The 15467-nt window shown below is 40.5% G+C and overlaps 1 protein-coding gene across 2 annotated transcripts in view; it reads left to right on the top strand.

Moving 5' to 3' along the window:
* Positions 1 to 8869, top strand: part of nr6a1a (nuclear receptor subfamily 6, group A, member 1a) — a 140012-nt gene extending 131143 nt beyond the window's left edge. For both annotated transcript variants that reach the window (XM_049578801.1, XM_049578802.1), the window contains one exon: positions 1517 to 8869. In XM_049578801.1, the coding sequence (XP_049434758.1) occupies positions 1517 to 1647 (131 nt within the window). In that variant the 3' untranslated portion in view covers positions 1648 to 8869. The remainder of the gene's footprint in view (positions 1 to 1516) is intronic.
* Positions 8870 to 15467: the final 6598 nt, after the last annotated feature.

The raw sequence follows: 15467 nt of genomic DNA, 5'->3' as shown, positions 1-15467 counted from the left end.
ACTGTATGCAAACTGTACATTTGCTGTGAAAACAGAAGTGTCTTTGCAGACAGAAAATGCATGTAATATGCTGAAGTTGACAGGGCATCCCAAACATTTACAACCAGCTCATTCAGGGTACCCCGCATGTCATATGTCGACGTGGAAAGTCCATGACCAAACGTCGATATGTGACAAGGTCAGAGTGAGAATGTGTTGCTGCTAACGCTCCTCTCTGTGAGGCGAATGACAGAGTTTACCATTTAAAGGACATACCTATATTTATATTCCCTCAAGTTTTTCTGTTTAGTGCTTCTGTGAAAGTCAACACTTCCTGCATTAATGTTTCCCACAAGCAGCAACCTCTGGGGCTGAAAAATGAAGCCAATAATGAAGTGCCAAAAACTGCACTTCCTCTTATGAGCCTCTCAGCCACATGAGGCTGGCTCCAAAATAGTCAATCCTCATAGACCCCAATATTAAAATGGCCAACTTGACAGCAGAAATAAGCATGTTTACAGCACGAAAAAAACAGTTTTGGTCTCTAAAATGTAACTTTCAGCATTCAAGACAACTGTACGGGGGTGATTTTTTTTTAACTCACCCATTTATATTTTATTAAGGCCCAAAGTTATGACTATGTAAGGTTGGCACTGCTTGATTGACAAGGCGGTCTGTGAGGTTTCTCCACAGTTTGTGAGTCAGATCCACTCCTCACTCCTCCACAGCTCGACCCTCTCATCCAAATATGTGGCACTTCTTAAAATCAAGGGTGCTTCCTTGGTAGGACAGGTCCTTCCAAGTCGGGTCTTACAGAGGCTAGGCAAGACTTCATCCTGGCATTCAGTGAACACACATTGGAGCAGGCTAGCAAGTGCCTAGGTGTGCATCATTGAAGAGGCCCCACCTTTAGTTCCAGCAAATCACGTGCAAAGAATTGTGGGTATTTCATGCCTGCTGATGATACACTCATGCATCCTTGAAAATTCTCTGAAGGAAGAACTCGGTCCTTGGTAGAATTCAAAGGATCCTTGACATTAGAACAGTCCCCCTATGAGATTTGATGACGTAGCCTCCTTGTAATTCAGCCTTTCAAGATTCCTTCCTTGATATTGAGAAGCACCAATGGTCACCTCTGGCTCTGAAAAGCCAAGATGGCGACGGCCAAAATGCCAAACTCAAGGCCCCAAAACGGCAGTCCAAAAACCAATGGATAACATAATGGTAGCTACATCTATTATTTATACAGTCTGTGGCTTCCCATTGAAAATCCTCCAACATAATCCCTGTCTGTCCTGCTTGACTTTTAATTTGAAATATTTGCAGGAAGTGTTGAGTTCCACTGATTGCAACATTTTACACCAAGCAAAAAAAAAAAAAAAGATTAAAACTAATGAATGAAAGCATTATTTCTGGTCAAAGAATAGAGAGTATGTGATGACTCACTGCAGTAATACTAATGGAACTAATGTAAAAATGTTTATTTTAACCAAACTACGCTAAGCCAACCCTGAATCTAACCCTAACTTGTTTTCAGGGAAGCTGGTGAATGTCCCTTTGGAGCAGCTCCCCCTCTTGTTCAAAGCAGTCTTGCACTCCTGCAAATCCAGCCTGACCAGCTACAGGACCGGCCCGTCGCCCTGTGTGACCACCTCCTCCGGAAACTAGACGCCCCTGACCCCCCAAGTCAAGGGCCGGGTCTCTCGTCTTGTGAATGTGACAAGCAGCTAGTTTGTTTTTTGTAACTTTTTTCTTTATATATTTATTACACGACAGAGCTGAATGTATGCTGATTTACACTGTGCACATGCTTCTGTACAAAACAAATGCTCGTAGATGCATTGGTCTTTGCAGTTTACAAGTGTGTAACCAGTTTGCTCAATGTGTCAGTGTTGCTATCGTTAGAGCTAGACTTTAAAAGAGTTTATTTTATTCAGATGGGGCGGATAGACACATGTGACAAGTGTTTTGAGACTACCTCAGGAAAATGTTGTTGCTGTTTTCAGGTACCTTTTCTTTCTGTTAAATGAAGAGTTGCCCAGTCTAAATCCAAATCCCTGTGGATGCTTTGGCACCTCAATCAGAGACTAAATGTTCAGAGGAGCTGCATAAATCAAAGATTGAATAACAGTGTTTTGTTACACTGAGAATGCAAAAGTAATTAACAAAATTGAGCTACTTTATCTGCATGGACTCTCAGACATCCTGCTTATGGGAGGCGGTCTTGTCAATTTAACATTCCATAGGTTAAAGTGACAGTTGTTGGATCTGTGGGATCTTCGTTGAAAAAGAAGCATACGGGTATTTTTTACAATCATAGACTAGGGATATAAGGCTTTATTGCAGGGGAAGGGGTGGATAGCTAGGTTTGCTGTTTTTAGTTTTATTGTTTTTCTTTTTTGACCAAAGTGTTATGCAATGCTTTTTTCAAACACCCATTGATGGGTAGGGAGCTGATAGTTCCACAAAAAAGGTTTCTTATCAATGAAGGATCAGGATAAGAAATGAATCAATCTGTGTTAGAGAGGAGAACTCTCTGCTGGACGGACCAGTATGTTGCCGGATTTTACTCTAAATGCTGCTAAACATGCACTCATTTTTGTGCACACATACAGTATATGCATAGAGCAGATGTGATTGCCAGTCTTTGTTTTCCCTCTGCTTCTTGTCAGATGGCTCTGCTGCCTTCAGTGCCAGGAACTTGATGCATTGTAGCCCGCTCTCAACACACAATCACTTCAGTTTCACGTCCACCATACTGTCTACATTTCTTCAATTTATTCAGAACAAACCAAAAACCACAAAGATGACACTTGGAGTTCTGAACGGCAAGTTGTCCTCATTGGTCAAAAGAATGTTTACCTGACCTACTAGAGCCAAACTGACAATAACTGCATCCAAGTCTGAACAGGAGCCGACATTAAGTGCTAAACACTCATACCCATTTCCACCAATTAATCTCTGGTTCTTGAACTGGTTCCATTCAGGGTTCCTGGAACCTTGGTGCTTTGTAGTGAACCAGCCTGTGTTTTCACCTGTTTTGATCAGAACTATTGTAATCAAGGGTGCATTATCAAGATATGGCATTGCACAATGCACAACAGTAGTAAACAGTAGTAGAGAGTAGTGGATTGGTAGTAGCGAGATGGCAGATTGCATTGATTACCTGCAACCTCTTGTTCTCTTGTGACAGATACTTGTTTTTAATCAAAAAACAAGCATGGGGTGTTAGTAATGAACACAGTAATCCACATTTTTTCCCAATGATTTCTCACTTGTCTCTATTGTTGCCCTCTCCATCCTCTTTGTCCAACCTGTAGAATATGACACGCTCACTGATGTCGTCACAGTTCGCACTATAGCTTAAGAAAAACCTGCTATTTATTGGTTCCAGCTGGGAATCAATTTTTCAGGTTCTGAACCAATTTATTTTTGATCAAAATGCTCCTACTTGTTCAGAATTAGGTGCAGGAACTGGAACAGATCTGTACCATGTTGGTGCAAAAGATGTATCAGTGTTTGCTGATACATCTTTTGCACCAACATGGTACAGATGTATCAGTGTTAGCTGCCTCCAGTTCATTTAAAGCTGGTGTAGAGTGCTAGTTTCTGTTAAGGCTCATTTATACTCCCTTTATGTACGAAAATAGATTAGTCCGTTTTGAACGTTGTAGACGCCACTGCTTTCATACTTCCTTCCATCTTTTATGATGGCATAGACACAGTCAATGGATGGTACTAGAGGGCGGAGTCACAAGTTTCACACAACAAACAACAATGCGACGATGGAGGAGGTCGTAATATTGTACCTATAAACAGAGGCAGACTTGTAGACGGTGATGGTCTGTACAACCATATGACGTTACATTCCAGTATGTGGATGGAAAATTGTTTTCACTATATTACCGCTTGAACTTCGCTACACTGCCTCCACAATCTCTGGTGGTACTGCACTGTTTAATCCATATCTGCAAGCTTTCAGGAAGCGTGCTCAAATACAGACAAAATAAACACAAAGTACAGACAGAATGCTCCATCTGTCTCTGTATCTAATGTTGAGCATAATAGAGCCCTTAGCTAATCCACCTTCCAACTGGTTGGGAAAACCCCAGATTAAAAGCCAATTGGTCTATTCAAAAGTGTCATTGGCTAGCTCATACCGGTTTTAGAGGAAATGTGTTCAGGTCTTGATAGGTTCAATCAAAATTTTGCACAGACCAAAGACCCGTTGTAGTTTAAGTCAGACCTGACCCAGATCCAAGGGGAACTGGAAAGCGTGGACCTGAAACTTAGTTCAAATCTGGTCCTCTGGATTTTTTACTGGGTAAGGCTTGCCAGAAGACTAACCAACAAAATCTCTTTTATGATCTGGCTTATACAAAGTTTGCAGATTATCACTTTAAGGGTTAGGGTTAGGTTCAGTGTGATTGATACGGTCATGTCTCAGTGTATCCAGGCTAGATTTAGAGAATTTAGGTGACTTATGTCAGGCTTGCGTACCCTCTGTGACAGATATGCACATTGTTTAAAAAAAAAGCCATAAAAAATGGTCTTTATTTTTTAAGTACAAGATGATAATTTCAGACCGCTTGAAGTGTCCTCAAGTTGTTTTTTGCCGTTTCCTGATGTACGAACAATTTGAAATGCAGACAAAATGCAGTTCTCGCAACAACTCTCTTTTTTTGCACACAATGGTGAGGTTAGGAGACCTTGAGCCTTGACCTCGGCCACTGCCCACCTAGTGTGTTCCTCTTTCTCAGGTCCCTGCTGACCTGAATCTTAACAGGGTAAAGTGAGTGTTATGTATTGCATTCAAGAGTTCCTCAGTGACCATGCTGATGTACTTGTAGTATTAGTAGACGTAGGTTGCAGGACATTGTAGGTCCTCTGTAGGAAGGTGTTTTTCTTTTTCCACTTTATTTCCCTCAAGGTCCCCACCTCCATCACCCTTCATTCAGTGAAAGTGGATGTAGTTTGAAGGTGAGACATGCAGGGGGGATTTTCTCTTGGCATTGGTGATGGACAGAGCAAGAGGCAATGGAACGTTCAGAATAACGTGGCTTCTCTCTCCTGTTTCCATCCACTTCTCTGTGTGCAGCCTTAACAACACCACCAGTCCAATGCAGTTTTCTTCTTTCTAATGTTTCAGTTAGCCTATTTTCATCTTTTGATTTTTATACATTTTCATGTACCTTTGTAGTTATGATGTGAATGTTTGGGGTTTTTGTTGTTTTTCACATATTCATTGTCTTTTTGTTGGGGTGGGGCGGGTTGGGGGGTGAAGACGACCCCTGTCATTTTCTAAATTTAGGATGATTTTTTTTTTCCTTTGGACATGATTTTTATTAACTCATTCCCTTGTCCACTGTAGTTTATGAAAAAAGAAGTATTATTCAGGCAATGTCAGCCACGTTTTTTATGGACAATACTGACATCTCAGAGCCTTTTATGTATTATTTGAATCATTTTACAATGCAAATGTGATGTTTTGGAGCCATCTATGATTCTAAACCTGAATGAACTTACACTCATTTGCTGACACCAGGATCCCCAGAGCAGTTAAGATGGGTGTGTAGAGAATATTGTCTCTCCATTTTGTAAAATGTGCATTATTCAGCATACAGGCTTTTGAGGTTAAAGGGTCATTTCACCTAAATTACAAAGAAACATACAATATTTTCTCACTTATCTCTAGTGGGTCAAGTTCAAGTTTCATTTGTCCAGGTTTTCAAAAGTCTGTCTCTGAGATTTCTGCCACCACCCCAAAACAAATAACCTGGTGATGCGAGCTCAATAGTTTTGTTTCGCTCTTTGTATCAGTCTGGACTCTGTCCTGCCACAAACACCTTCAGCAGATGGGAGTAGTCACCCTGGCAGACAAACTCCTTCAGCCATTCGGCATGAAAAAAACACTGGGGAACATCTTCATCACCAACAGAGCCAGTTGATAAATCATGCTTTTGTCAAATCCAGTAGGAAGAACATCAACCATCTTTTCCTCTGAGGAAACTCATCAACTGCGTACTCTTGTTGTTATTGACTATTTCTACAATAATGTTGCTTATTGCTGGGTTGACTCTACTAACGTTAGTTAGAGCTTGTTGCTTCGGGAGCCGCGATTCTGCAAGCTGCAGTCTGCATTTTACATCATCAACTACAATGCAGTCCCTGAGTGGCTGCTTATATTATCAGATACAGTACAAATCACTGATTGGCCTGATTGGACTTTCCTTTCTAGAAGTGTTTCGGGCGACACCAAGTCCAGTTGACGTCTGGATGATCTTGTTAGGCTACAAAACAAAGGAGCTGAAGGGAAGTGAAATCTCAGAGACAAATATGTTAAAATCTAAGCAGAAAAAAACAAACAAAAAAAAAACAGCCAGGTAGAACTACGAGGAAGTGGGAAGGTGTGTTTTTTTTTGTCACTTGTTGAACTGACCCTTAAAACCACATAATCTCAGGGATATGTATTTTTATGTAATAAAGTCTGTATGATGTGATGTATCATAAAAGGAAAATCCCCCTTAAATCCTTTACCACTGCTGAAAAATGGCAACAATTGAGTTCCATTGTATATATTTACAAAAAAAAAAAAATATTTGAATAAATCTCAGGTGTTGGTGTCAGAATTTAAAGAGCAAGGGCTTTTTCTAGAGTGCAATTTTGCACTGTTGTTTACTGATCCAACTTGCATGTACAGAAACAGTCTGAGACATGTAGGATACTTTGAACTGCAGCAGAAGAGAAGGGAAAGGTTCAGGGTGGTCAACAACAAAGTCACTTCATCTCAAAGTAACTCCAGGAATGCACTGAACATCACAGACAGCTGAGATCTGACAGTCAGAGAGGATCTGAAGGGGGATTTTTCCTTTAATGTAGCAGCAAATAATATCATCAACATAAAATCAGAACTCACCACAGCTACCTTACTGCCACCGCTCTGACTTCCTACCTGTCATATTTTGAAACAGGCGCTGAAGAAAGTGTTCTTTTTATTTTCTGTATTTGTATTGTTTTTGCAGACAACGGATATGTCATTTGCAATTTCTGTACTGAAACTACCTCTTTATTTGTCATCATGTTGCTTTCTTTCAAATAGGTGATTTTTTTGTCTTATTTATTGGTTTCATTGCACCAATGTTCTGTTATTTTGTGTCTCTTATTTCACTCAGTGACCTCTCGGCTTTCTAACAAGCTCTGATACCTGTTTTCTTCTTTTTTTTAAATGCGTAAACATTTTGCCTCATAATCCTCTCTACCTCAGACTGCTGTTAGCAGCTTTTATTTTCTCTGACCTAAAGCTGTAAAGTATGTTACATACTGAACACTCTTAATCTCCCCATCCTCTGCCTCCTTTTTTTTGTTGCTTAATTTCATGTTAAATTAGCGTCATCTTTTATTTCACCCCTGCCCTGTTATCATGAATCCAATACCAAAGATGAAAGAATGTCAATGACAGTGTCAGTGTACTGATTAAGCATTCACGTGATGATTTCTTGCTCAGTTAACCAATGCTTTATTTTCCTGTGTTGGCTTTTTCAGAATACGTCTGGTTATCTTGTGAGTGGCTGTTTGCTGTGTACACTGTATTCACAACATCATGATACGACAGTGTTTTTCCATTGTGCTCCATGATTGTTGCTTGTTGGTTTGACAGTTAAAAGTAACGCAGAGCAGTAACAGTGAGACTGGATCACATCGGACTCTGTCAACGCAGCTTGTGACTGATTATCAATCAGAGAATGTAACTGCGGTCAATCTGACATCTCCTTGTGTTTACGTGCTTTCACTCACGCAGGTGACCCTGACGCTGTGGCATGCGACCACAGACAGATTACCCTAGTGTTATCACTAGGGCTGGACTCATAGAGGAGAAGCTTCCAGCCTTACTAATGTGGAATGTCAGCACCCAGCAATGGGTAATCTTAGAAACCAATCTGCCTTCAAACTAAAATCCTGCATCTTATTGCATACTTGCAAAAATTACACCCAGGTTGCAGAATTTTAAAGGTTTTTCAGTTTTTTGTGGCTGTGTTCAGGAAGGATCCATCATCCATCTCTCCTATAGAAGCTCAGCACACACAAACCAGCATGTGTCCAACCCTAGCGCTGTAACATTGTTAGAGCAATGGAAAGATAAGATCTTAAGCACACAGTTATAGAAAGAGCTTTTAATAAGGTGCCTTATTATTGTTTTGGCAAAAACGGAGAAGAAGGTGCAGCATTGAACATTTAGAGCCTGTTTAGAACTGGCATTAACATGTGCTTTGGTGATCCACACAAGTGGACAGCCGAGCACCATTGCTGTTTATCATGCATCTCCAGCTGACCACGTGTGTTCAGATCGGTTGTTCGTCTACACTTTTGCTAGCTACTCTGTAGCATGCTTGCTAATCATGTTAGCAGTTGTGTCAGTACAGGTGGAAATACCACTGTCAGCAGATTCAACACGTTGCCATCCATAGGGAAAAGCAATGGATGGTCACATAACACTTCGTCCAACTCAACAAAACAACCACCACTGAAGACTCTTTCTATAACTGTATGCTCCAGATCTCATCTCTCCACATCTTGCCACAGTTGTCTTGTCTGCTGAGGCACCAGTTTGAGTTGGAAGTTTGTTGATGCACCACTGTCAGAGCCCTGTTATACAGGAGCACAAGATGAGATGAAGAAGAGTTTGAGGGAAGTAAAAGAGTAGAAAAATCTTGACATATCTCAGGGAAGAAACACTGTCATCAACCTGTGAACAGACAATTGAAACATTGAAATGTTTTTCTCTTTAGAAATTTCTTGTCTGCTCTTGTTACTTTAACTACCTGTGAAGAATGTGATCCATTACGTGTTAAAAGCATGTTTAGAATGTGTTAGGACTTGAAACCAAATAAATGTGAACGTTATGCAAGTGTACACTGACTGTCCTCCATGTTTCTGTCCATCCTTAATTTTTTTTTATACGCAGAGATGAGGTGAGTATAGAAACTGATTTCATGATAGTCTGTTCAGTCAGGGATGCTGAGCTTATTGGTGATAACTAGGCAGAGGGTATAGTGCTGTCTGAGCTTTGTGGAATGGCGTTTGGATGTGTGTGCCCCTGACCTTTTGCTCAGCACACTCCAAAGAGGATTTCATAGTAAGATACCTTTATTAATTAACATGAACACAAAGTGTTTCAGCCTGTTGGGCGGTGATCTGTTTTAAACCTGTTAAATTAACTCATACATGGCAGGTCATGACAACAACAACAACAACAACAACAACCACCTGCTGTTTCATAAAATGAACACAATACACAAATTATTATTAATATATATAATAATAATCCTCTCAAACTCTCTTGGACTTGATTTTTACTAATAATACCGGACCGTATAACAAAAACCTACAATTTGATCACTGGTATATCAGTAATCTCACCAAAGTAATCTCACTTTGGTGATTAGAAAATTATCTAAAATGAGATTAAGAAACAAGACCTGTGATACTATGCTGTCAGCAATTAAAAAAATTATATCACAGTATACAAAACCAATCGCACATAAACACAGGGCAAAACAGAGTTTACCATGGTTTAATGATTCAATATGGCAACTGATGAAGAAAAGGGACGCCGCCCTGAAAAAATCCCTAAAAACAGGTCTAAATACAGATCGCTTGATCTATAAAGGGCTTAGGGATAAGGTCATACAGCAACTCAGGAAAACCAAAGCAAATTTTTTTCTTGAAATGATTAAGGAGGCAAAGGGTAAAAGTAAAACACTGTGGAAAAACATCGATAAACTCTCTGGGCGATATGACTCAAAAAGAGAAGTCACGCAACTTAAATTAAATGGTACACTTCAAGATGACAGCTTTCTAATAGCAAACAGTTTTAATGACCATTTCATCAGCTCGGTACTACAGCTGGGTCAAAATTTCACACAAACTCATATTCATCAAATTACAGTCTCTGATGAAGCAACACTGAATCTTAAACACACCACTGAGGCAAAGTTAATTAAAATTCTCTCCTCCCTGACCAGCTCCAGAGCAAGAGATATTCATGGACTTGACACTGTCTTCCTTAAAAAACATAAAAACGACCTTCTTGCTCCAGTCACACAGATTATAAATCAGTCAATTTTGGAGTGCACCTTTCCCAGTACCCTCAAACATGCCATTGTAACTCCAATATTCAAATCTGGAGATAAGCATGACATAAATAATTACAGACCAATCAGTATACTACCTGTCATTTCTAAAACAGTTGAAAAAATTGTCGCTGAACAGCTGGTTGCACATCTGGACTCTGAGGCACTGCTGCATCCTATGCAGTACGGCTTCAGAATCATTCAACAGAAACAGCGTGCTGCTACTTCATTGATAACATTAAATTCAATCTAGACAAAGGAGGAGTTGTAGGAGCAGTGTTTTTGGACTTGCAAAAGGCTTTTGATGTGGTTAACCATTCTATACTTCTGTCAAAGCTGTCCAAATAAAAACTGTCCATAAATACTTTTAACTAGTTCAAGTCATATCTGTCAGGTCGTACTCAGTGTGTGCGGGTAAATAATGTAATGTCACTGTCAAGAGCGTGTACCATGGGAGTTCCACAGGGTTCAGTCTTAGGCCCATTACTCTTCAGTTTATATATTAATGATCTTCCATCAGTATGTGATGATGTGAACATTGGGATGTATGCAGATGACACAGTCATCTACACACATGGGAAGGATGCTGCACAAGTGGCAGATAAATTATCTCTTGTCATGGAGAAAGTGGCAAAGTGGCTCTAGGACTCATGTCTCACCCTTAACGTAGGGAAAACAGCCACCATATTTTTTCATGAACAAACAAATCGTACAACTCTTATGCCACTTGTATCACTCTACAAGCAAGCGCTGAAAACATTTGATAAGAAAATGCAAATGTATCATCACTGTAACATACTCGCTAAACATAACATGATGAACTTTGAGAACTTAGTGATGTATTCCGATCTACGGCTGGTTTTTAAAATTGTCCATGGCACTGCACCTCCCCCACTTAAAAAATTCATTCAGCTCACTTCGAAGCAGTCAAACAGAGCCACAAGATCAAGCTCAAGGGGGCATTGCAGTATCCCAAATGTAAAATGGCTTTTGCCCAATCATCCTTCTCCTATAAGGCAATAAGAGAGTGGAATAAGCTCCCCACAGACCTGACTTTTCTAGAGAATTAAAAAAAATAAATTTTGAGTAAGCAAATGTGCCAGCACTGATCTGGATGCATCATACGTTCTCATTTGTGATCTGAGTTTATAACTGTGTGGAGCTACTGGGGGGAGGGGTGTTAGGGACGGGTGGGGTGGTTGGGAGGATAGACGCAGCACTTTAGTGGGTCATATGCACTTTAGTGGGGGGGTATCCTCCCGTTTTATGCTGCTTTGTCAATTGTGTGTGTGTGTATGTATGCATGTATGTATATACGTATATGTATGTATATATATATGCATGTGTTTGTGTGTGTGGGTATTTATATGTCTATAAATGGAGGTTTATATGCCATAAGCACTTTAGCTGGGGGGATATGACTTGTTGTTTTTTTTGTTTTGTTATTTGTTATTTTATGTGGGGACCGCAGATGGAAACTAGCTGTCAGCTAAATCTGGTGTTATGCATCTCTTGTGATTCGAGATTAATGTTTATAACACATGGTCCCTGTTTTTTTTTTTAAAGATATTTTTATGGGCATTTTTTGCCTTTAATTGATAGGATAGTGAAGTGTGAAAGGGGAAGAGAGAGAGAGGGAGTGACATGCAGCAAAGGGCCACAGGTTGGAGTCGAACCTGGGCCGCTGCGGCAACAGCCTTGTACATGGGGCGCCTGCTCTACCAGTACGCCACTGACGCCCCCACATGGTCCCTGTTAAATAAAATTATGAAATTATGAAAATAATAATATAAGAATTATTAATATATATATTATTAATAGCAAGGTCCACGTGGATAAAACAGGCTTACCTGACTGCATCAGATGAGAGGGAGACCACCGTGTGCCTGCTCCCATCAGATGAGGGATAGCCTGGTGTGCGCCCAACAGCTCGACAGCAGTTGTGACACTTTACAGTTTATAAAAGTTTTTCACAGCACCATTTCGAGATATTATATATATAAATGTATGTATGTAACATAGATAAACAGCTGTGATGTTGTAAATTAGCCACTTTGAATCAATATGCTAGTTGTTCTGTTAGCAGCAGAGTATCACAGAGTTTTAAAGTTGAAAGTTAAATGATGAAGATGATTGTTCATCAGAATGATTCCTAACTGATCCAGAAAAGTTGTGAAGCTGTGTAGCATGGAAAACAACCTTAAAACTAGAGAATTAAAGGTTTCTCCACAAGGCTGGATGACCAAATAGATTGCTGACAAAACACAAACAAGAGTTGAACATTCATTCATTTTCCGTAACTGCTTATCCTGTTGGGGTTCACAGGGGGGCAGCAGCCTATCCCAGCTGACATTGGGTGAGAGGCAGTTTACATCTTTAACAGGTCACCAGACTATCACAGGGCTGACACATAGAGACAGACACCCATTAATGCTCACATTCACACCTACGGTCAATTTAGTCACCAGTTAAAGCAACACCTACCTTTCTGGAAATTTTACACTTTTCTTTGTTTAGGTTAAAATGCTATTAATAAGCTGATGGCACACTGAAATGTAAGTGAATTCCACCAGAAATAAAAACTCAGAATTGTACCATTCTCATATGGTTCTATGAAAACTGTCTCTGTCTCTCCTGTCCTGTCTGTCTTCCCCACATGGAGGCCTCCGACTGACGTAACCCCTCGCACATCATCCCCAACCCCTCATCACCACCCCCGACTCTGTGAGACAACAAACAGGCTAATAACAGGGACGCTTGTAGATATAAACTTTTCTCTGTAACAATGGCAAGCAAATGCGGACCACCGCTTCCACCTCCTGGAGGTGGCAAAAGAAAGAAAATAGCCGAAAAAGCTAACACTAAGAGCAGTGTTGTGCTAGTTACTGAAAAATAGTAAATAGTTAACGTAACTAGTTACTTCAATAAAAATTAACTCAGCTAGTAACTCAGTTACTTTAACCAAAAAGTAATGCGTTACTGAGAAAAGTAACTTTTTAGTTAGAAGTGCTACCGCTGTACAATGTACAGCACTGTGGTGAGGCCAGCAGGTCGACAGTGACTTCAGAGGTGGTGAGAGACGTGTTTCATTAAGATGCTCTGCTAAGAATTGTTCATATATCTCTATCTGACTTGACTATTTTTTATTGTTTATGGAACTTTAGTTTGTGAAGGAATACTGCATGCTGTGCGCCGTTTTAAAACCTGGCCAAGAATAACGGAATAACACACCGTTTGGTAACGGTAACTGAGTTACTGATTTTAAAAACTAACACCATAGAGTATTAGTTACTGCCAAAACTAACGGCATTACTGTAATGCGTTACTAATAAAGCGTTACTGCCCAACACTTGCTGGGTTTCCATCCAAAAGTATCGCAAATTTTAAGGGAATTTTGTGAAAATGCGCAAAAGAAAATGCGAATTTATGCACATTCCCATTCATTATTGTTTTGCTAGTACTGGGAGTCAACAGGTCGAGCAGAAGGTGGCGCTTCTCGTGAAAAATAAAATGCAAAAGAACACCCGTAGAAGAAGAGGGCGCTGTGAGATGACGTCATTGAGAGCGTCTCATGTCCACAACTGATGTAAACAATTACCGGCACATCCATGACTATGACGAGATGGAGAGATTCCTTGGGAACTTCTTGGCTATTGCGAGAGCTCTCATCACACTCATATCAGCGTTGTCAGCGTAGCCTACATAATGCCGTGATGTCTGTGTTGGTACACCAGGCAGTGCACATGATGCAGCGGTATTCAACACATCCAGTCTATTCAGGTAAGTTGTGAAATAGCCTACACTCACCTGACACTGGAGTAACTACCTCTCTCTAAGTTCACACAGGTGTGTGTGTGAAGTAGAAGTAGGATCTGGTAGCCTACGTCATTGTTTATTCATTAAATCTGTTTCCATTGCCAAAAGTCGAATTTTCCTAATATCGATACCCTGACTTTTCCACCCCCTCCAAGCGTAAAAACTTTTTTGCGATATTCGGCCTTTTTTCGAATTTGAAAATGCGAATAAAAATAGGTGGATGGAAACCTGACTACTGACTAAGAGAGAACTCGATGCTGCAAGAGCCAGAACTCAGGTCAACATCGGCTCTGCTTTCGAGCGATGGCAAAGACTGATACAGCTTCAGCCTGACCTAAAAAGGGGCGAGATGATATTATTTTAAATCGTGCAGACAAAATATTCTTTTAAAATTCTCACACTCACAAACACAGTTACAGATACGCAAAACAATACAAAATACGCAATACGAAAAGAAAATAAAAGGTAAGACTCAAATCAGTTACACACAAACAGACACAAATTACTGCTTTCGTCCTTCCCTCCCTCCCTCACGATTTGCAAGTATGGCACCCTGAATCAGAGCATTTAATTTTACACGGCTTCAAAAAGAAGATTTCAAAAGCCCTCTGGTAGTTGAATGCCTCTGGGACAGGTCCATTTATGGCAACCCACTGGATCAGTGGCAGGTGCGATCCAGCTGAGACACGGGTGCCAGAGCTAATAGCAGCCATTCAAGTCAATGTAAGCTGCCCCACCAGCCTCGACCTATAAGCGGCTCAGCACTCCACTCAGCTACAAATACACACCAGGTCTATTTCTGACGGATGCTGCGTGACGGCACATCAATTTGCACAGACCAAATGAGTCAAACAGGAAGTCAGGTGCAGAAAAGACGAGAGTATTCGGTCAATTTTCAAAATAAAACACCCATGAAAACTCTGGATCGTATTTCACATCGCTACATCAACATGATGTGACATGTAATTACCATGAACCAAATGAGAACGATAAAGTTTTCGAGTTTACTTCAGTGGTGCTGTGTGTTGCCATGCGGGCTCAGAGTTGTCTCAAATATAGCCCCACAGTTCCAGGGCTCTCCTACCCTGGGATACAAACCCCCCACCAGGAACCCTCTTGCTGTGAGGCAATGATGCATACCACTGCACCACTGTGCTGGCCAGAGTTAAATAGTTAAGTCCTGTATCTCTCCTTAACTTTGAAAAGAGTCATTGAAAAATGCATGGAAGGCTAACTCCTACTTGAGCCACACAAATAATAGGTTGGAATGCTGAATCATCTGAAAACATCACTGACAAAATAGCCTTCTTAAATTCATCATATCCACACAGATATTAGAATTATGTCCATATCAGTTTGGAAATGAGGGGGGCTGCACCTGTACCACTATGACAGACCCACAGCAGGCAGCTGACTGCACCACTGCCTATACTTTTGCCACACAATGATGAAAAATACATCATTCTTCTCCTCTGACTCTGACAACAAAGGCACATATTTCCCAAAATGGTGGATGGTTCCTTTAATATAATGCCAATATCA

The sequence above is a fragment of the Epinephelus fuscoguttatus genome, linkage group LG6 (genome assembly GCF_011397635.1).
Source record: "Epinephelus fuscoguttatus linkage group LG6, E.fuscoguttatus.final_Chr_v1".
NCBI lineage: Eukaryota > Metazoa > Chordata > Actinopteri > Perciformes > Serranidae > Epinephelus > Epinephelus fuscoguttatus.
The sequence above is the reverse complement of the archived record's forward strand: the minus strand, read 5'-3'. Positions and strand labels throughout refer to the sequence as shown.